This window comes from Myotis nattereri (assembly GCF_964212035.1).
Source record: "Myotis nattereri genome assembly, chromosome: 4".
Taxonomy (NCBI): domain Eukaryota; kingdom Metazoa; phylum Chordata; class Mammalia; order Chiroptera; family Vespertilionidae; genus Myotis; species Myotis nattereri.
Window position 1 is genome coordinate 1,145,764 of NC_138079.1, and position 20,489 is coordinate 1,166,252.

A 20,489-nucleotide genomic window follows, 5' to 3' on the forward strand; every position below is an offset into this window, starting at 1 on the left:
CAAGCATGGACCGGCTCCCGGCAGTTTACATTATAGCACGTTGCTGAAGTTGTTACTAAATATTTGGCTTTTTATTTATTTTCAGATTGTTTTAGCAACAAATATTGCAGAGACAGGCATCACAATTCCAGATGTGGTGTTTGTCATCGACACTGGAAGAACAAAAGAAAATAAGTAAGTTGGACTTCCCCAAAGCCAAACACTTTTCACTGGGAAAGAGTTTGCGGCTCTTGAGTTCTTAGGAGAAGTCACAGAATCATAGAGGGTAATTCCAGGTGTCCTAATTCTGCCAAAGCAAACGGGGGGAAGCTAAAATGTCTGAGAGCCGATGTCAAACTTCATGTCATGCGTTTTCCCATAAGTAGCCAGTGGGCTGCTCCTTTTAGAAAATTTTCAGAACATGCATTTTTGTAAATGTGTGTTTGTAAAATAAATTGTTAAACGAAAGCATTTTCTGTGGGAATATAAAAAAGAACCTGGGTTTTGGAATAACAGACTTAAATCTTTGCTCTACAGTCTTGAGCAAGTAACGTAACTATCGGTAACAGCATCAGCCTCCTCAGGTGGGAGTGGGGAAAGGAAATCTCGGGGTTGAAAGTGCCTGGGTCAGTGAGTGGCACAAAAGCACCCTGTGCTGACTCTTCATCAGACTGTGCATGAGACGCCCAGCAGCCTGGGACCCTGGAGACACTGTCCCTCAGGGTAGGAGCTGTGGCACTGCTTGGAAAGGGTGTGACTATCCAGCACAAAGGGAGCCCTTGAGCCCTGGCCGGTTTGGCTCAGTGTATAGAGCGTCGGCCTGTGGACTCAAAGGTCCTGGGTTCAATTCCGGTCAGGGCACAGGCCCGGGTTGCGGGCTCGGTCCCCAGTGGGGGGCGTGCAGGAGGCAGCCAGTCAATGATTCCCTCTCATCATTGATGTTTCTATTTCTTCCTCTTCCTTCCTCTCTGAAATCAATAAGAATATATTTAAAAAGAGAGAGAGAGAGAGAGAGAGCACCCTTGATTTTTTTTTTTAATATATTTTATTGGTTTTTTACAGAGAGGAAGGGAGAGAGATAGAGAGTTAGAAACATCGATGGGAGAGAAACATCGATCAGCTGCCTCCTGCACGTCTCCCACTGGGGATGTGCCCCCAACCCAGGCACATGCCCTTGACCGGAATCGAACCCGGGACCCCTCAGTCCGCAGGCCGACGCTCTATCCACTGAGCCAAACCGGTTTCGGCAAAGAGCCCTTGATTTTTAAGCTGTAGAGGAAGTATTTTCAGGGTTTAACTATATCTTGTGAAAAGTAAGGTGAATTATGTTCACAATGGCATTTCTCAAACTTCAAATAATTCTTGTGCATAATTAAAAGACATTCCACTAAAAGAGAAAGTATTCCATGGTCAGGTTAATTTGGGAAAGGGTAAATTAAGCAGCGTTTCCTCTTGTGCCGAGTTCTAATTTGGTAGTATGAGATTTAGTATGTGATGCTTGTTAAATTGTATAAATATGAAACATAAGTTGGAAAATATTGGTCCACAATGATAATGGACATGTTTTAGCCTATCTTCAACTTAGTTTTAAGAGTCAAATATTTTGGCTTTTTCAGATTTTACTTAAGTCAGTTATCCACATACATCTCCTCAACCGCACGCATTCCTTTAGGTACCACGAGAGCAGCCAGATGAGCTCCTTGGTGGAGACCTTTGTCAGTAAGGCGAGCGCTCTGCAGCGCCAGGGCAGAGCCGGGCGGGTGCGCGACGGGTTCTGCTTCCGGATGTACACGCGAGAGAGGTACGTGCGCAGCCCGGGATGTGGAGACATGCAGGTCGGGGCAGCGCGGCATGGCCGGTGACGGGAAGTGATTGCTGTGATTTTATTTTTTAGATTTGAAGGCTTTATGGAGTATTCCGTCCCTGAAATCTTACGTGTGCCTTTGGAGGAATTATGTCTTCACGTCATGGTAATCCCTCAGGAACGCAGATCCGCTTTTTACTCTTCACCACCTTCTAGAAAAGAAATGAAGACCTAAACTTACCTTCCTTGTGTTGCTCCAGATGTTCTGCTTAAATCAGCGGTTCTCAACCCCTTTGGGGTCGAACGACCCTTTCACAGGGGTCGCCTAAGACCATCCTGCATATCAGATATTTACCTGACAATTCATAACAGTAGCAACATTACAGTTATGAAGTAGCAACGAAAATAATGTTATGGTTGGGTCACAACATGAGGAGCTGTATTTAAAGGGCCAGAGGGTTGAGAACCACTGGCTTAAATGCACCCTCTCTCACCTTTTCATAAAGAGGCCCCTGTGCTTTAATTCTGCCACAGGCCCTTGTACTGTATGGATTAAACACAGCCTCACATCCTACACCAGTCGTTCTCACCTGGGGACAGTTGGCTGTGTCCACAGACGTTTTTGGTTGTCAGACTCGGGGGAGAGTAGGCCATGCTATGGGCATCTCGTGGGTAGAAGTTCGCCATGCTGCTGAACCTACAGTGCACAGCACAGGCCCCTAAAACAGAAATGGTCTGGCCCAGAACAGCAACAGGGCTGACATTCAGAAACCTGACCTAAACGAAGGGCTTCCTAGTCTGAAAGGTCTGTAATACCGTTAGTTCTTAGATTTCTTACTATAAAAATCAGGAATGAAGAAACTAAAAATATGGACTGGAGGGTCTCTTCCACATGCCCACCCATTAACTCTCATGCACACACTGCCAATTATTAAAAAAGAGGAGGGTGTCCTTACTCAGGCATTTGTTCTCTTAGAATTTCACATAACTCAGTTCCAGTCTGACCTCTTTGGCTCATGTAAACCCTATCGCTCGTTTTCAATCTGTAGAAATGCAATCTGGGTTCTCCTGAAGATTTCCTCTCCAAAGCCTTAGACCCTCCTCAGCTCCAAGTCATCAGCAATGCAATGAACTTGCTCCGAAAAATTGGGGCTTGTGAACTGACGGAGCCGAAACTGACTCCCTTGGGCCAGCACCTCGCAGCTCTGCCCGTGAACGTCAAGATTGGCAAGATGCTCATCTTCGGAGCCATATTCGGCTGCCTGGACCCAGTGGTAAGAAAAACGACGCTGCTGCTGCTGCTGCTTCACTTTCAATATCATTTTGGCAGAGAAATCATGAAGTTTGGGAATAATTTTTAACTTTTAATTTTTAACTGAATTATGAATGTCAGTACTGACATTAAAATGCAGGAGGTCTGAATGATTAATGATAATTTTTTAAATATGTTTTGATTGATTTTTAGAGGGGGGGATGGGGAGGGAGAGAGAGATAGAAACATCAGCGAGAGAGAGTCATCGATCGGCTACTTCCTGCACAGTCCCTCCTGGGGATGGAGCCTGAAACCCAGGCCCGTCCCCTGACCGGGAATCGAGCCGCCAACCTCTTGGTACATGGGACAATGCTCAACCAGCTAAGCCACACTGACCAGACTTAATGAGACTTTAATATTTAACCTACATACAAGAAAACATACTTATCCATCCACTTACACACGCTATAGGCACTGTTTTATACGTGGGTTTGGCTTGTCTAAACTTTGTCTATGAAACATCCCACTGGAGGTATTTATTTAATTGAATCGGTCGTAGACCCGTGGTTCTCAGCCTTGTTCACCTCCTGGCACATACAAAGTAATCACTAATCTGGCGGCACCCAGTGTACTGTGCTGGCCTGACGGAGGATGGGTAGGGTTTTGATCTCTTCCCACCAGGTGGCTGTTGTGCTGGCTGTTGTCATTTTTATTTGACGATCTGTGGGGAAGGTCAGTGCCCGGCTAAGAACGTGTAAACCTCCGTGCGGTGCCCCAGGCGAAAACCGCTGTGTCCCGACAGTTCTTGGGAGCTCTGACCCATTGGACTTCCCTACATAAAATCAGGAGCTGTCTCCCTTCCCTCTCTGGTTATGGCTCTGTGCTTTCGCTCTGCCACAGGCATCACACTTTGTAGATTAAAGTGCAGCCTGTAACCCCAGCACCAGCGTTACCGACAGCTCTGCGTTCTCGAGTTGCCCCTGAGTTGACCAGATTCGTGTCTGTGTTGGACTCTCTGGGCTCCTTTGTCTCCGGGCAATTCCAGCTCTCCAGCTTTCTCCAGCTGCGCCGCCCCTGGACAGCTCACCCAGACTGCTCTCCGAACAGGGAGCTGACTTCCTCTTGTCCCATTTCTCTGGGATCAGGGGTGGGAACTCACCAGAATCGTGCTGAGGGCCCATAGCCGACCTGAAGGGCTGCAACAACAAGTGGGTTGTCCTGTAGCCCCGTTATCCTAAAAGTACAGGGCGGGGCAAAAGTAGGCTTACAGTTGTGAGTACGTAAAACAGAGTTTATTCTTGTGTTATTTTTTATTGTGTCGTTTCCCATACGAACCGCTGTCAACCTGCTTTTGCCCCACCTGTGTTTAAGGAGCGTTGCAGGCAGTGGGCATTCAGCAGGCTCAAGTCGAGATGTGTGAGCTGTGATTCTGGGATCGCTTCTCACTGTGACAGCCACAGATCACTCAACCATTCCATTTCTTTTATCTCTGATTCTGGTGATACTGCCTCACAGAGATTGCATACAAGTTCAGTGACTTTTTTTAACACCATCTAATGAAACAAAAGCAGCTAAAATGGAAGTGTGCCAGCGATTGTGGGACTGGAGGGCGTGCGGGCACTGGAAAGAGGACACATGCACTTGCAGTGCGGCTGTGAGATGTGCCCCTTCGCAGACCGCTGTGAGGCGCTCCCTTGTGACGCTGGTCTGCTCTCTGGTAGGCCACGCTAGCCGCAGTCATGACCGAGAAGTCTCCCTTTATCACGCCCATCGGCAGGAAGGATGAAGCGGACCTTGCCAAGTCGGCGTTGGCGACAGCCAATTCCGACCACCTGACCATCTACAATGCGTATCTAGGGTAAGAGCTGCTCGGGGTGTTGTCGAGCCTGGGGCGATTTCCTTTTTAGAAATTTGCCTGAGCCTTTAATTAAAAGGATTTAAATCCATCTCTAAAGTTTTATTTTTAGTTATATCATCCTTCAAGGTATAATTAGTTACGTTATAGATTCATAGTTTTATAATCCTTTCAAAAATTTAAGAACAATGTACTTCATATTAATATATGTGTATTACCTTGTATTTGAAATTAATTTATTGTTATGCATAAACAGAAAACAATGTCTTTTGGTCACATTTTTTTTAAATATATTTTTATTGATTTCAGAGAGGAAGGGAGAGGGAGAGAGAGATAGAAACATCAATGATGAGAATCATTGATCGGCTGCCTCGTGCATACCCCCCACTGGGGATCGTGCCTGCAACCCAGGCATGTGCCCTGACCGGGAATTGAACCGTGACCGTCTGGTCCATAGGTCAAGGCTTAACCACTGAGCCATGTAACTGGGAAGTCAAAATTCTTAAGTACAGTTGGTGGCTCCTACAAGCAAGACTCCTCCTCTTCTTAAATGATTCTAATTTAAAGAATCATTTGATTAGTACCTCTGAGAAGGAGAGTTTGCAAGGAAAACATGTGCCCTTGGTCATTTTGTTGTGTAGGTGGAAGAAAGCGCGGCAGGAAGGCGGCCCTCGCTCTGAAGTGGCTTATTGCCGGAGGAACTTTCTCAACAGAACATCCCTGCTCACCCTGGAGGTGAGTCTCCCGCAGGTCTAACTCGGGGCATGGCTGAGTGACCGCTTGTTTTGGAAGAAGAAATGCCTAGAAGAGAGCTGGCACTTGCCCCTGAGCCGCTCCTGAGACACCGTTTGTACAGGGACATGAGGGTGAAGGTTGCTGCTCCCTCACCTGGCAGTTTCCGTAACGAGCCAGTTCCCAGCATTTCCCCCGTGATCGGGGAGTGCTGCTTCTCATAGAGGTCATGAAGCTGGTGGCTTACATGGTTCCCGTGCTCCAGGCCTCTGTGGGTGCTTTTTAATCAGACTGTCCCTTTTTCGGACAGTGAGAGGGGCGCCCCTCAGGTTTCCCGAGTCCTGGCCACGCAGCCTGAGCAGACTTTGTGCTTCCTTGTTTTGGGGATGACGTGCATTTTATGCTCCGGGCTAGGAAGCATTCACTTTCCTAAGAGCTCTGGCTCCTTGAGATGAAATTCTTACATGTCCCTGCCTGTCAGCAGCTCCCTGGCTACAGTGTGGGATGCTGTCCGTGGCAGGGCACCTGGGCAACGTGTGCCCACGCTGGCTGTGAGCAGGCGTGTCAGTCTGCTCTTGGGAAAGAGCAGCAGAGAGGCTCAGGCTGGACTGTGTGGGAGGACAGAGAGAACGCGTGTGCAGTGAAAGTGAAAAAACAGGTGATGCTGACAGGCAGGGCTCCACATGCTTACCTTTTGTTCCTGGCCCTTGGGGAATGGTGTTTAGTGCCATCGCCGTAAAAGCATCAGGCAAGTAACCTGTGGGTGTGCCTCACCTGGTTCCTCTGTTCTGTGCTCGGACTGTAAATGGTTAAAAACATTTCTTCCCATTAATCTGAGCAGTCACTTTTTATGACCTCACTGCAGGGGTGATAGCAGGGACTTCCTCTGTGGAATCAGCCTTCTCGGAGCGGAGAAAGGGGTAACTGAAGTCACAGCCCCTCCGAGCCAGGCTGGGGACGAGGGTGCGGGAGCCCGCAGCTCTGCTTGGTCTGTGTCCACGCCTCCGCCTCCGCCTCCGCCTCCTTCCTCCAAGAGCCTTTCTTCTCCGCCTGGGCTGCGTGGACCGCAGCTGTCTGTTGATCTTTCCTCCCTAGATGCAAAGTCCCTTGGGCCCAAACCGGAAACCTAAAGGAAATCCTAAATGTAAACGTCACCTTTTAATCACTTGTATCCTGTTTGCTTTGAAAAGTGCTCATCTTCCTGTAGAATTTTAGCTGATTGGACTATCAAAGGTAGAAAAAGATGGTAGGTCACAGCTGTAGATGAAATGAAGTTGCCATCAATAAACTTAGTCGAAGTTCTTAGGGAATGAAGGTGAGGCTCCCAGAGACAAATGAAGAGGCCCAGGCAGTCTCGGGTCCGGGCTCCTCTAGGCTTCCCCCTCCTGTTCTCTGTGTGACCGTCCTCACGGGGGAGCATCGGAGGGAAATCACTAGTGAAGGGGACAGTCCCAGGCAGACATGCATGTGTTTATGACTCAGGTCCCAGGGTGGTGGTAACAGATGACTCATTGATCCTTGACTTTCCAGGATCTTTTTTTCTTTCTAATGTAATCTGGGCTGCAGTAAACTAAAGCATCTCGCATCTTCTCGGTTTTGACAGGAAACAGGAATGTGAATTCCAAGGTTATCTGGCAGTGTCTCTATTTTAATCAGGTCTGATCACGTCTCTTTTCCACCTACACCGATCTAGGACGTGAAGCAGGAACTGATCAGGCTGGTGAAGGCAGCAGGGTTTTCGGCGTCCACCTCTAACGGCTGGGAAGGAAGCAAGGCCACCCAGACCCTTTCCTCCCAAGAGGTCGCCCTCCTGAAGGCGGTGCTGGCCGCGGGGCTCTCGGACAGCGTGGGCAAGATCCTCTGCACCAGGTCCGTGGACGTCACCGAGAAGCTGGCCTGCATGGTGGAGACGGCCCAGGGCAAGGCGCAGGTGCACCCGTCCTCCGTGAACCGGGACCTGCAGACCTACGGGTGGCTCCTATACCAGGAGAAGGTGGGTGCTCATTCTTACCGCCAGCACGCAGGGCGCTGTGCTGAAAGTCAGTCATAACAAGTGAGGGCGCCCAATGGGTGTGATACTTGGTTCTCACATCAAGCTGTTCGAGCTGTTCATTTCTTATTCGTTAATGAAAGAAAACATTAAGGTTCTACGTGATCAGCATCATCTTTTCTACGTGAAATAAAGACAGAAGCCAAGCTTGTTCAAGTAGCGAGGATCCAGTACTGGCTTAACAACTTCCAGCATATCATTGACCTTAATGTAAAACAATGGCATTAGCTGAACATTGAAACTTAATCATTTCATTTTTGCATAATTAATTGTTTGACAGCATTAGCCTTATAAAATTGCTCGTTGATAGTTGCACTTATCCAAGGCACACGGCTGGAGCAAAGGTAGGGTTACAGTTTGAATGGAGAACACTACGATAAGTAAGTAATAACAAGAATAAGCCCTGTGACTCGCGTACGCACAGCTGTAGACCCACTTTTGCCTGTCCTGTAACTCGGCCCTGCAGTTAGTGTTAAAATGTCTTCAAGGGGCTAAGTGCACAGGGGTGATTGCGATTACTATACAGTTGGCAAAGGATGCACATGAGAAAGTAAACATGCAGCTTCACAAAACTTATAACTGAAAATGTGCCCCCATTATGACAAGGGTTCATGCGAACCAGGTGCATAGATGCTGGCGTGAGCTGTGACGGCTCCCTCCTCCCTCGTGTGCAGGTCAGGTACGCCCGCGTGTACCTGAGGGAGACCACGCTCATCAGCCCCTTCCCGGTGCTGCTGTTCGGCGGGGACATCGAGGTGCAGCACCGCGAGCGGCTCCTCTCCGTGGACGGCTGGATCCACTTCCAGGTACGCCCACGCCAGCGCGCTGGCCGCACTCAAGTCCTGCTTCTGTGCCGTTGAGGTGGATTTGTTTTTAAATTTTGGCATTTGCATCATTTTTTCCTATAATTTGACTTAAGATTATTTTATCCTGTCTGTCTGGTTTTAAATCTGTTAAATTGGGAACTCACAGACTGCGCCCATCCTCAGTAACGATTACAGTTGCCGGGCGTGCGCCTCACTGGTTGCCTTTACGTGGACGCGCCCAGAGAGCACGCCTCCTCGCCTGGCCAGTTCCCTTCCTGAGGATCCGCACCTGAGCTCAGGGAGAAGTCAGGGACCTCCTACATGGCACGATGGTGCTGTAGAGAAGACTTAAACCAGAGCCTGGTCCTCAGCCCCCCGCTCCTCCCGCTGCATTGCACCCCCTATGAAGAGAGAGGTTCATGGCTTTCACTGCATGTTGTCGCATTCTCTGGAAAAACTAGGGTTACCAATGCTCCCAGCAATAAGGTTATTTCTCCGTGACCCCGTCAGCACTGACCCGTTTAAACTAAGCGACCTTCTCCTGTGCTGTGCCAGGCAGCGGCTAGTCTAAGACCGGAGAAGCCAGTACATGGTAAATGCAGCCTGGAAAGGGTGTGCAGTGTTCGCCAAGGCCGAGGCGGCGGATGTCCTGCCGCGGGACCCTGGTGACAGCGGCGCAGCTGTGGGCTCCCCGACGTCACGGAATGAATAGTACACTCAACAGGGAGTGAACCTTGATGGTTTGCAAACTGTGCCTCAGTGAAGCTGTTTTTAAAATTTCCATCAAGTTTATGGATACTTAACAAGGAAACTGAAGTTTGCATAGTTTAGCCACAGGAAGTGGTTTGCCTGTGTTTTTCCCATAATTTTCTATGTTAGTCAGGATGTGCTGAGCAGAGCGGAAGGTATACGTGCTTATCTTGATTTATGTAAACACATTCACGCTCCCAGGATTAACTCTGTCCAATTTATCACTTCCTCCCAACAGGCCCCTGTGAAGATAGCTGTCATTTTCAAGCAGCTGAGAGTTCTCATTGATTCTGTTCTAAGAAAAAAGCTTGAAAATCCTAAGATGTCCCTTGAAAGTAAGTGTGTGATTATAATGTAGGTAGGAAACAGTATACTTTTAAGTATTGGCGTACACTGGGTGGCACATTGAAGTCTTAAATTCCAGGTGATTAAAAATAGTTTAATAAAATTTATTTAATGCTGAATTCCATCTGACTCATAAACAGTTGTTCAAACCTAATTATTCTCTTGTGTAAACTATTCCCCTTGTATCAAGTGAGTGGTTTTTTATGCCTCTGAACCCCCCAGAACCGCTCCCCAGGAACCTAACTGGCAGGCCCTGGGCCCCATTATCAGAATTCCCGCTGCAGCCATCAAACCCAGCGCCCTCTCATATTGAAGCGTCTAGTAGAATAGAGCATTTCTGTCTGCGCAGGGTCACCTTAGCTACCTAGAGAGCGGTTGGGAGTCTTCGGAAGTCACAACATCAGAACAGCTGCTCGGAGAAGCCGCTGTTAACAAAACCTTAGCAAATACCGTGGCCTCTTGTCTGTCTCGTTCCCTGGAATGTGGATCCTTGTGTAGCGGGTCTGTCACTCCCATTGGCACCTCTGTGGGGCTTCCCTGAGTGCGGTGTCCTGGGATAAACATGCAGACACGGGAGCTTCCGCGCTGAGCCAGGGAAACAGCCAGCAGCCTTGTCTCAGGGAGCTGTGGTCAGTGAGGCCTCTGGAAGGACTGAGCGCATCACATCATCTCTTCTGGCCTGAGCATAAGCATGGCAGTTATTCAAACAGCACTTGAAGGGCGACAGATTACATAGGCATCTGTAGTTTCATAGTGAATATTGCTGGTGTTCATTTTGTATTTTAATGTAAAGGCGTTTTTTAATGAGGGATACCTGTGGTTTTCCTGTGGATACATTGGAAAACTAGCCAGTGATGAATTTGCTCATGGTGTTTTTCTCCCACTCAGATGACAAGATTCTACAGATCATTACGGAATTGATAAAAACAGAGAATAATTGAAACTGAAGTTCATGGTTAACTGCTTTAAATGTCAGATGAAGACACAGCCGTCAAGTGATGTGAACACGGACCGTCCCGGGAGGTTCTCAGGACGTAGACCGTGGTGCTCGCCACGGCAGAGGTGGCGGGAAAAGCACAGCTTTAAACGCGTAATTTTCTAGTTCCTCTTCAATGACGATTGTCCCCATTGTACTTGCCACCACATTTACAATAAATTCTTTGGTGCCACCCATGTTTCCCACGTCGTTTTGTGCCTTTCGGCAGGGCCGTGTGCGACTCCGTGATGATCCCTGGGTCCCACCGCATCCTCCCTCAGTCGCTGCCGCCTGGAGCGTTTAGACGCCTTTGCCCAGCAGAGAAAATGAGCTCCACACCAGCTGGAAGTAAAGCTCCATAAGGAACAACAGGAGAAGTGAGTGTTGAGGATTTGACACTCAAAATAAAACTGAAGAAAGGCACTGTTCATGGACACCAGCGGGCCCAGAGCCTGTCACCAAGCTCAGAGGTGGTGGTGCTGTTGGGGGCAGATGCTACTGCTGGGACTGCCTCTTGCATGCCCCCTACTGGGCATCGGATGACTAGGAATCACACTGGAGACCTCGCCCTGTACAGATGACACCCAACCAATGAGCCACACTGCCAGGGCCCAGTGGCTTTTTACACATCTGCATGAGCTGTTCTCTGTTGGGTGCACTGCTTCTGGCTCTTATCCAAACAGACGACCTCCTGCTGTGATGTTTCCTCCACAGGCCTCCCTCCTGACTCACGCTCACCGTTCTGAAGCGCATCGCCCCTTTAATGCCGCCGACAGCACAGGACTCCGTCAGCGTGAACCATCTGCTTCCTCCTGTCTTCCCCACAGACCATGTGCTGCTAGGAACACGCACTGATGTGCCAGAGCACAGTTGCCCACAGGCACTCGGCAAGGCCTGCTGAATGAGCGCAGGAGGGGGAGGAGGAAAGCTGGAGTGAGATCACTGACAGATGTTGTGGATGAAGAAAGACTACGGGGTTAATGAGCAGAGCAGCCTTTGGGGAGCAGTTTGAACAAAGGGTGTTAAGGAGGGACACTGTCGGGTCCCACAGCTGCCCACACAGTCAGTGATTGGCTGGAGGACCAGAGGAAGGATATTCCACAGGATCAACCAGGGAGAAGCCACGTCACCTGGAAGCTGAAGGAACCCACGCAGAGGCTCCTACACATGCAGTGCCTGCCCAGGGAAGCCCGCCTGAGGCTCAAAGACCAAAGCCGTAGCTATGCAAACTCCAGACTCCCAGAGGAAGGGAGGCATTCAGCGCCCCAAGCAGGCAAAAGAGTTACCTGAAAACTAGGGGCGCCTCCAGAGCCAGTTCCAGCTCCAGCCCAGAGCCCCCTCACAAGCAGGCCTTCCAAGACCTCGCCGTGAGGCCTGTGTTAACTCCCAGTCACACAGCATGACTTGTAGGGAACAAATACAAATGCAAAGGTAGAGTACCAGTTACAGATGTGATGAAGAAACAGCACAACAGGTTGGAAATAGGTATTTCAGGATGGGAAGACCCTCACTCATCTGCAGACTAAAGAGAAATAACCAGCAGAGAGTGAGGATCACATTAGCGCAGACCCTGACCCAACCACGGACTGAAGGAGAATATGGGCACCAAGCGGAAAGGCCGTGGGGAGGGCAGCAGAGAAGGTGGAGAGGGGTGCTTTTTGCATTCACGTGACATGGGCTCCTGGAATGAAAGAGACCGCCCCGTTGAAAGGGTTGACAGAACATGCTCACTTAGGGAAATGGGGCCAGGGCAGCCAGGCCGATGGAGCGGCTGAGGGACTAGATAGGGCAGTGATGGCGAACCTATGACACGTGTGTCAGAGGTGACACGCGAACTCATTTTTTTGGTTGATTTTTCTTTGTTAAATGGCATTTAAATATATAAAATAAATATCAAAAATATAAGTCTTTGTTTTACTCTGGTTGCAAATATCAAAAAATTTCTATATGTGACACGGCACCAGAGTTAAGTTAGGGTTTTTCAAAATGCTGACACGCCGAGCTCAAAAGGCTCGCCATCACTAAGATAGGGTCTAACACCGAAGTCATGCATGTTGCTCTATGTTCTTCACTTCCCCTCCCCCCACTATTCTCTGTGAGGCGGGTTTGACAGTTTCTGTTGGTCTGTCTTGGTGTCGCTAATGCTGTTTTCCACTGTACCCAGGCTGCTGTTGAAGCCATCCAGTGAGTGCTATGCTATGATGATATGGTTTTCAATGACATGCTCATTTGGTGATTTTTTATAGATTTCAAGTCTCTGATGCAATTCTTACCTTTCTGTCCTTTTTACCCACCTCGCCCTGTGTTTTCTTTAACATACTTATGATTATTTAAAGTTCTTGTCTGCTAACCAATAACTGACTCATCAACGCACTGAGAGACAGGTATTCTTCCCAAAAGGAGACGTATCTGCCCGGACAAAGCAGAGCGGCAGCAGCAGCCCACCACGCTGAGCACATGGCCTGCCTTGTCGAGCCCTCAGAACTGTGTCACGGGTAACTTGCTGAAGTTTATGGAGCTTGGCTGCTCTAAAGCCAGGATTCGAACCCAAGGAGTTTGGCTCCAGAGCTGAGGGCCCTATTATCACACGACACCACCTGTGCCAGGCAGACTGCCACAGGTGGTGTGAGCCTGGAGAGGGAGCACGTGTGTGGAGGGGATGGGGGTGGGGAAGCAATGGTCTTGAGCGTGTCTACTGAACCCATGATGAACTTGGCAAAGTGGCAGGTAACAGAGATGGCCCTTTCCCCAGGCGTGGATTCGGGCGGACATTTAGACGTAAGTCAAATGTCTGCCCTTAAGAAAGTGCTGAAAATTCCTGTCCTTTGTTTTACTAAATACCAGCAAAACTAGTCTGACTTCCAGTACCTTAAATACTTCTCAACTTAGGCACTTAAGTACATCAATAGAAAATACAGTCTTAAGTAAATACAGTTTTTAGTGGCAATCAAACCTGAGTTGGATCATTTGAGGTGCTAACAAAGTTGTCCACATCTAGGTAGCAACCTACGTGTTTTGTTTGATTAAAAAAAAAAGGTACTGTCAGCGAATGCATTCTTCCTGTTCAGGCCGGGTGGGTGCTTTCGGCTGAAACCGAAGTGCCAAACTGGGAAAGAAAGCAAAAGGCACCTTGGTTCCATGATATGAATTCCCTGGCAGGTTTCCTAGCTCGCACCTGAAACGCAGCAGGGCCCAGGGCTAAGCAGCTTTCATTAGAGAAGCCTGGGTTTAATTAGGTTTGACATTTTTTAAGTGTTTTAGGTTTACCTACTGCCTTTACGGTGCATTGGCCCAGGTCCCAGAGAGATTAGAAAACAGGAATTAATTTTAAAGACCTTTCAGAGGGCAAAGAAAAAGCCCTTAACTTGGGCCGCATTGTTCATACCACCAAAACTGCACGCAGACGGCCTCGTCCTGCCCCCTCCACTCCATTTCCGGCTGGTCAGCCACAGGGATCTTTAAAAGCAAAGGACAGATCGCCCCCCCCCCCCCGGGTCTGGCCTGCATGGCTTCGGGGAAGTCCAAACATCTACTGTAGCAAACAAGGCTCTGCGCGACTGGGGCTTCAGGACTTGCACCTCGGTGATGGGACGGGCAGCGGTGATGGGACGGGCAGCGGTGATGGGACGGGGAGCGGTGATGGGACGGGGAGCGGTGATGGGATGGGGAGCGGTGATGGGACGGGGAGCGGTGATGGGACGGGCAGCGGTGATGGGACGGGGAGCGGTGATGGGACGGGGAGCGGTGATGGGACGGGCAGCGGTGATGGGACGGGGAGCAGGCTGGCTGAGGAGCCCAGTTCTGCCCTACTGCCTGCGGGCCCGTGGGCACGTGACTCTAAGCCCCCGTTTTCTCTTCTGTAAAATGGGGACAAGACAGAGTCAACCTCAGAGCACAGTCTGGAGAGTCAGTGGGCACAATGCACATACAGAGCATGACAGCACCGGGCACAGCAAGTCTGCCTGAGCATTAGCTCTCATCTCCCTGCTTCCCGCCCAAGGCCTGTGCTCAGGCCGGCCGCAGGACCCATGCTTCTGACCTCCCACATCCCCTTCCGCTGTGAGAACACTCCCGCCCAAATCCCCCTCCTCCTCTTTCCACCCCACACTCTGTGTTAGCGGAACCTGCACTGAGCTGGGAACCTACCGCCCGCCCGGGCCAGCAGCTCTACCAGGCTCCCAGGGCACCAGGCGGGGCTGCCACGTGCCAGGAGGCCCAGTTACATTCGAATGTCAGCTAAACAACAGAACCTTTGGGTGGAAGTATGCCCCATGCCATCTCTGAATTTCAGAAAAACATAATTTTAGTATAATGTGTCCCATGCGGTATTTGGAACATACTAAACGTTTATTCTCCATCTCTCACTTGAGCTGAACAGGTGTCCTGTACAGTATGGTATGTCACCCCTACACCCAGGAGAGCCTCTATCACAGTGGTTCTCAACCTTGGCTGCACATTAACTGGGAATCTTTTTTAAATCCTGATTTCTGGGCCTCATCCTCCGGAAATTCTGGTTCTTTGTTACTAATGTTGTGGCCTCACCCCATCACAAAGAAACAGAATTTCCGGAGGATGAGGCCCAGAAATCAGGATTTTAAAAAGATTCCCAGGTGGTTCTAATGTGCAGCCAAGGTTGAGAACCACTGCTCTAGCACAGTCCTTACCGCCCATTAATCACTGAAAAAACATGACGAGCGGTCTGCCTCCCACTGCCTGGCCGCTCTGTGAGGGCAGGGCCCACGCGGCCTTGCTGGCTGTTTCTGACCCGGCCCGCCTGGTCATCTTTTTGCTGGTGAAAGGTCTTGCCTTCAATTTGTGAAAACGAAACATCTGTGACGCGCAACAAAGCAAAGAGCAATATAACCAGTGTCTGTCCTGGAAACAGCTCCTCCGGCCAGAGCTGGGCACCCCGTTGGGGGTTAACTGGAGCCACAGGCACACACTGGGGGAGCAAGGCCTTTTCCCCAAGGCCCCCAGCCTCGCCTACAGGGGGCTACAGGATGGCACCTGTGCTGTGCGGGCTCTCGCCAGGGGGAACAGTGCTCACTGCCCGAGGACAGCTTTAGTGGCCCCACCATTTCACATTCACCAAGGACTGCGTTTACGATAGCAAATAGCACTTGTCTCTCCAGGCAAGTACTGACACCTGCATTTACCAGGGAGCAGCTCCCTGAAGGCCACGAGGGGGACATTTCCCACCTCACCGTGGCCTCTGCGCTCTTTCCACTGTCCTGCTTGGCCATCCCCCGAATGGAAAGTCAGAATCCCGGGTTCTCCCTCCTCACCCATGTAAGGGTGCCTCCCTCCATGGCTCCCCAGCGAGAGGTCCCCACAACAGCCTGAGAGGAGGAGGGAGCCCAGGCCTCTGTTCTGAAACACAGGTGATTCTTAGCTCAGCTCGCATGTTACAACCCACACTCTGAGGTCTGGAGACTTACAGGGAAATGGGGTGACACTGCCCAGAGCCCGATGGGTCCTTTTTCTTTCAGCTGCATCTCCAGAAGGTACCACCTCACACCTACTCCATTGGGCGCAAAGATTTACACTCTGATTACCTGCACCTGGCAGCCTTTGTTCTGGGAGGGGGAGGAAGGCACCTAGTGGTTCCGCCTCCGGGGGGGAGGGGGGGGGCCATGGCGGTGGGCGCTCTGCCCGGGGACATGCCTGTACGGCTCCCCGATGCTACCTGGGCCACCAGTGCCCGTCTCCTAAAGGGCCCAATTTCTCCCAGGCCCGGAAGCTGCGGGCCAGCCAGCAGGGCCCAGGGAACGGGGGTCAGTGGTCCCTCCCGCACCAGACGCCCCCAGCCCCCACCCCTGAGCTCTGCGCCCCTGCAGGGAGGGCCACTTCCTCCGAGGACCCGGCCCCTCCGAAGGCTCAGGACGGGAAGCAGGAGGAACCAGGAAAGGCCGGCCGGGGCGGAGGAGGAGGTGGCGGCCATTCGGTAAAGCCCTCGGACAATGCTGTCTCTAAACCGCTGCAGCCTCCGGGCGCAGGGTGCAAAGTGCGGGGACGCGGTCCGAGGCTCCTCGGGCTGGACCGGCCGCCAGACAACAGCCGGGCAGAGCCGGGCGCTGGCAGGGACCAGGCTACGCGGGTCCTGCCTTCACCAAACCATACACGCAGCGGGATCGGGGAACTGCGGTCCCTGCAGAAAACTCCCGCGACGGTCTGTCGCTGCTGCCTTCGCGTGGGGCTCCTGGGCGGACCTTAAAATTACCACCTGGATCCGACCGGGAGGGGCCGGACCACCGGGGCCGGAGGGACGGAGCCCCGGCCCGGGCGGGGAGGTGTCCCCGGGACCATCTCCTCTCCGGAGCCGCGCAGCCGCTCAGCGGGATGCTGCGCTCACCTGGCGCGCTCTCTCCACCGGCACTACCGCCCCCCGCCGGCGCCTCCTGCCGCGACCCCGCTGGTTGCCCGGGTAACGCGGGACGCGCGGGCGGGTGCGCGGCGCGGCGGCCCCTCCTCCTGGGCTCTCGGTCGGCGCCGGCGGTAGTTTAGCCGGGAAAGCGCGGCTGCCGGTCGCCGGGCCCAGCCAGTGAGAGGCGGGGGGCGTGGTGGAGGGAGGCGCGGGCGGTACTTAGGGCCTCGCCGCCCCTCGCCCGCGCTCCTTGCCCGCCGCAGCCCCAGAGCAGCGGGGCCCGGCCGCAGCATGGGAAGCCCGTGCCCCGCCAGCCCCGCCGCCGGGGCAGGGAGAGGGGACAAGGGCCGGTACCCGCGCGCCCCGGTGAAGAAGCTCGGGCGCCCGCGCCCTCGGAGGAAGCAGCCGCTGCGCCCGCGCTCACCCCCCGGCGACTCGGGCGTCGGCGACCTGTTCGCGTCCCCCAGCTCCGGCTCGGACGGCGCAGGCAGCCCCGCGGCGCCCCGGGCGCGAGGCCCGGCCCGGCAGCCGGTGCAGCTGGACCTGCGGACCTTCCGCGACTACGGGCAGAGCTGCTACGCCTTCCGCAAGGCGCGCGAGAGTCACTTCCACGCGCGGGAGGCGCTGGCGCGGCAGCCGCAGGTGAGCGTCGGTGGAGCCCTCCGGCGGCGCCCTCCTCCCCCGGGCCCTGGCCCGCGCCAGCCCCGGTCCTGCCCCGCCGGGCCCTGCCCCGACGCAGCGAAGGGGCTGCAGTTGCTGCCGGAGCGAAGGGGGCCGAGCCGGCTTCAGGGACCCGAATGGTTAGCGGGGCGCAGGGGCAGGGGCATGAAGACGGTTCGTAGGGGGAGTCGGGCGGCTGCCGACCCCGCGAGCTGCTTACCGATCCTGCGCTGGATTCTTCATCTGCGAGGCGCCCCCCCCCCGCCCCCCGCCCCCGGGATTGCCGAGACGGCGGCGCGGTGCCTGCTGCTCTCGGGCGGGCGCGGGTCCGGGCTCCCAGTTGACACGCGTTCAGCAGTTTCCTCCTCCCCCTGCCTTCCTGGGGGACGGAGCTGCCCGGTCCCCCCGCTCGGCGCCTCCCCAGCCCCTCTCCGCCCAGCTCCGCCGCCCCCCGCTCCCCCGCAGGTCACGGCGGAGTCGCGCTGCAAGCTGCTCAGCTGGCTGATCCCCGTGCACCGTCGGTTCGGCCTCTCCTTCGAGTCGCTGTGCCTGGCGGTGAACACCCTGGACCGCTTCCTCGCCACCACGCCGGTGGCCGCCGACTGCTTCCAGCTGCTCGGGGTCACGGCGCTGCTCATCGCCTGCAAACAGGTACCTGCCCGCGGGGCCCGGGCCGCCCGGCTGCGGGCTCTCCCGGCGCGCACGGCTTCGCGCGGGGCTCCCTGAACTCCGGGCAGACGCCGGCACCCGGTGCACCCCACAGCCCTAGCCCCGCCCCCGCCCCCGCCCCCACTGAGCTGGGCTGCGCGCGTCCCCGCGGCCCGTGCCCTCCTAGTCCCTTCGCTCCCTCGCCCGTTTCTCAGCGGGACGGCAGGTAGAGAAGGTCTTGGGAGCTCGGCCAGGTGACCACGTGGAAGTCACGGCCATCTCGCTAGAAGGGAGGGGGCCCCGGTTTCTCCCGGGTTGGAGGCCGCGGCGGGGGCTGAGCGCCCTGTGCTGCAGGTGGAGGTGCACCCGCCGCGCGTGGAGCAGCTCCTGGCCCTGTGCGGCGGCGCCTTCTCGCGGCAGCAGCTCTGCAACCTGGAGCGCATCGTGCTGCACAAGCTAAGCTTCAGCCTGGGCGCGCCCACCCTCAGCTTCTTCCTGGAGCACTTCACGCACGCGCGCGTGGACGCCGGGCAGGCCCCCGCCTCCCACGCGCTGGAGGCACAGGCGCTGGCGCGCGCCGTGGCCGAGCTGAGCCTGGCCGACTACGCCTTCAGCAGCTACGCCCCTTCCCTGCTCGCCATCTGCTGCCTGGCGCTGGCCGACCGGCTGCTCGGGCTCCCGCGCCCCGTGGACCTGGGCCTGGGCGGGCACCCTGAGCCCGAGCTGCAGGACTGCCTGGCGCAGCTGCGGCTCCTGGTGGCCATCAACGGCGCGCCCCTCGCCCACATGCTGCGCCTCCAGGCCTGGGGCGAGAGCAGCCTGTCCCGGAGCCCCAGCTGAGCTGGGAATGAGGTCGCCCTTGGCCTCCTGTGCCCTGGCCGGGCGGGCCGCCGCTGCCTCTGCTTTGAGGGCGAGCATGCAGCGTTGGCCCACGGAGCGTGGGGCTGTAAATAGTGTAGGATCGTCATGGTTGTGTCTGGTTGTTTATTTATTTTACTGAGCGCCCGGGAGAGCGCCTTTCTCCAATAAACAGGCTGTCTGGCCACTGTCTCTGTCCTGGTTTGTCTGAATGTCCCTCTTACACGTGCTTGTCCCAGGAGGATGGTGAAGGCCTGGGCAACAGACAGCAATCTGGGTCCCCCCCCCTCCAGCTCCGCTCCAGGTGGCATGTCTGTACCAGAGCCCAGGTCAGCCTGGGGTGGCTCGGTTGGTTGGAGCGTCCCCCATACACCACATGCTGGCCGGTTCCAGTCAGGGGTCAGGGCACGTACCTGGGTCGCAGTTCCTTGTGCGGCAACCTCTGGCTGTTTCTCTCTCACGTTGATGTTTCCCCCTCCCTTCCTCTCTCAAAAATCAATAAGAACCCCACCAGGTACCAGAGGTCCAAATGACCTGGTTCCGGTTATAAGGTGAGTCAGTCACTGGTAGGCAGAGACCCTGTGATTTCCATTCCCCCCCCCCTCCTGTCGCAGAACGAGGATGGCTCACCCAGGGGTGCAGAGGGTGTGGTGGGGTGTACGGCAGACTAGAGCCTACAGCCGCCCATGCTGCGGAGAAGGGGAGGGTGCACATGCTGGTGCCGACAGTGCCCGTCTGGGAAGCCTTGGGACTGGACAGGCCCACGCACAGGGCAGGGAGCGCTCCCGCCCTCACAGGTGCCAGAAATCAGGGCTTTGCAGGGCAGTAATGGCCACCACAAACCCAGCCCTGCTGCCTGCAACCAGGCTTTTCTCACACCTGCTATGTGTGAGGCCAGGTTAACTGGCATCATGGTAACCCTGGTAACCATGGCTACCACTGGGCGCTTAGGGTCAGGCACTGTGCTCAGCATTCCTATTGCAGCCCAATCCCATGAGGCAGCGGCTCCTTTCTCGTTTTCAGAGAAGGACTCTGGCTGCAGAGGGAGGGGTGAGTAGTGGGGCAGGTGGGGAGGAGGCAGGAGATCTGCCTCCAGGCCCCCTTAGCCGCTAGCTCAGCTCCCCACGCACAGGCTGCAGTGGGCGTGGCTGCACTCCTCTAACAGGCTGTTTTTTTATTTTTTAAAAATTCTTTATTAGTTAAGGTATTACAAATGTGTCCTCATCCCCCCTATTAAACCCCCATCCTCCCCCCACACACACTCATGCTCTCAGGCTGCTTAAAGCCTACGTGAGGTGGTTGTGAGGCAGTGGGTATAAAGTACCAGTTACACAAGTGGGCTCTGGGGTCAGTTTGCTGGGTGACCTTAAGCAAGTCTCATCACTGTGTCTCAGTATCTTCTGTGAAAAG

General features: G+C 54.0%; 2 protein-coding genes across 2 annotated transcripts in view; both read left to right on the forward strand.

Moving 5' to 3' along the window:
- The window catches only part of DHX29 (DExH-box helicase 29), a 36,796-nt gene extending 26,054 nt beyond the window's left edge, over positions 1-10,742 (forward strand). The window contains exons 18-27 of the mRNA XM_081089692.1: positions 86-174; positions 1,652-1,780; positions 1,874-1,949; positions 2,833-3,057; positions 4,757-4,893; positions 5,532-5,625; positions 7,316-7,615; positions 8,347-8,478; positions 9,467-9,563; positions 10,462-10,742. Of these exons, the coding sequence (XP_080945818.1) occupies positions 86-174; positions 1,652-1,780; positions 1,874-1,949; positions 2,833-3,057; positions 4,757-4,893; positions 5,532-5,625; positions 7,316-7,615; positions 8,347-8,478; positions 9,467-9,563; positions 10,462-10,514 (1,332 nt within the window). The 3' untranslated portion in view covers positions 10,515-10,742. The remainder of the gene's footprint in view (positions 1-85; positions 175-1,651; positions 1,781-1,873; positions 1,950-2,832; positions 3,058-4,756; positions 4,894-5,531; positions 5,626-7,315; positions 7,616-8,346; positions 8,479-9,466; positions 9,564-10,461) is intronic.
- A 6,288-nt stretch (positions 10,743-17,030) lies between these two features.
- Positions 17,031-19,276, forward strand: CCNO (cyclin O). Its single transcript, XM_081090415.1, has 3 exons — positions 17,031-17,555; positions 18,039-18,224; positions 18,576-19,276. Exons 1-3 carry the CDS (start codon positions 17,205-17,207, stop codon positions 19,059-19,061), a joined length of 1,023 nt encoding a protein of 340 aa, XP_080946541.1. The 5' UTR covers positions 17,031-17,204; the 3' UTR covers positions 19,062-19,276.
- The last annotated feature ends 1,213 nt before the right edge of the window (positions 19,277-20,489 follow it).

Bases quoted from the DNA above. Each gene is read 5' to 3' on its own strand.
- CCNO (XM_081090415.1), top strand. From the start codon at position 17,205: ATGGGAAGCCCGTGCCCCGCCAGCCCCGCCGCCGGGGCAGGGAGAGGG. The intron at 17,556-18,038 runs GTGAGCGTCGGT...GCTCCCCCGCAG, and splicing joins CGCTGGCGCGGCAGCCGCAG to GTCACGGCGGAGTCGCGCTG. The intron at 18,225-18,575 runs GTACCTGCCCGC...CCTGTGCTGCAG, and splicing joins TGCTCATCGCCTGCAAACAG to GTGGAGGTGCACCCGCCGCG.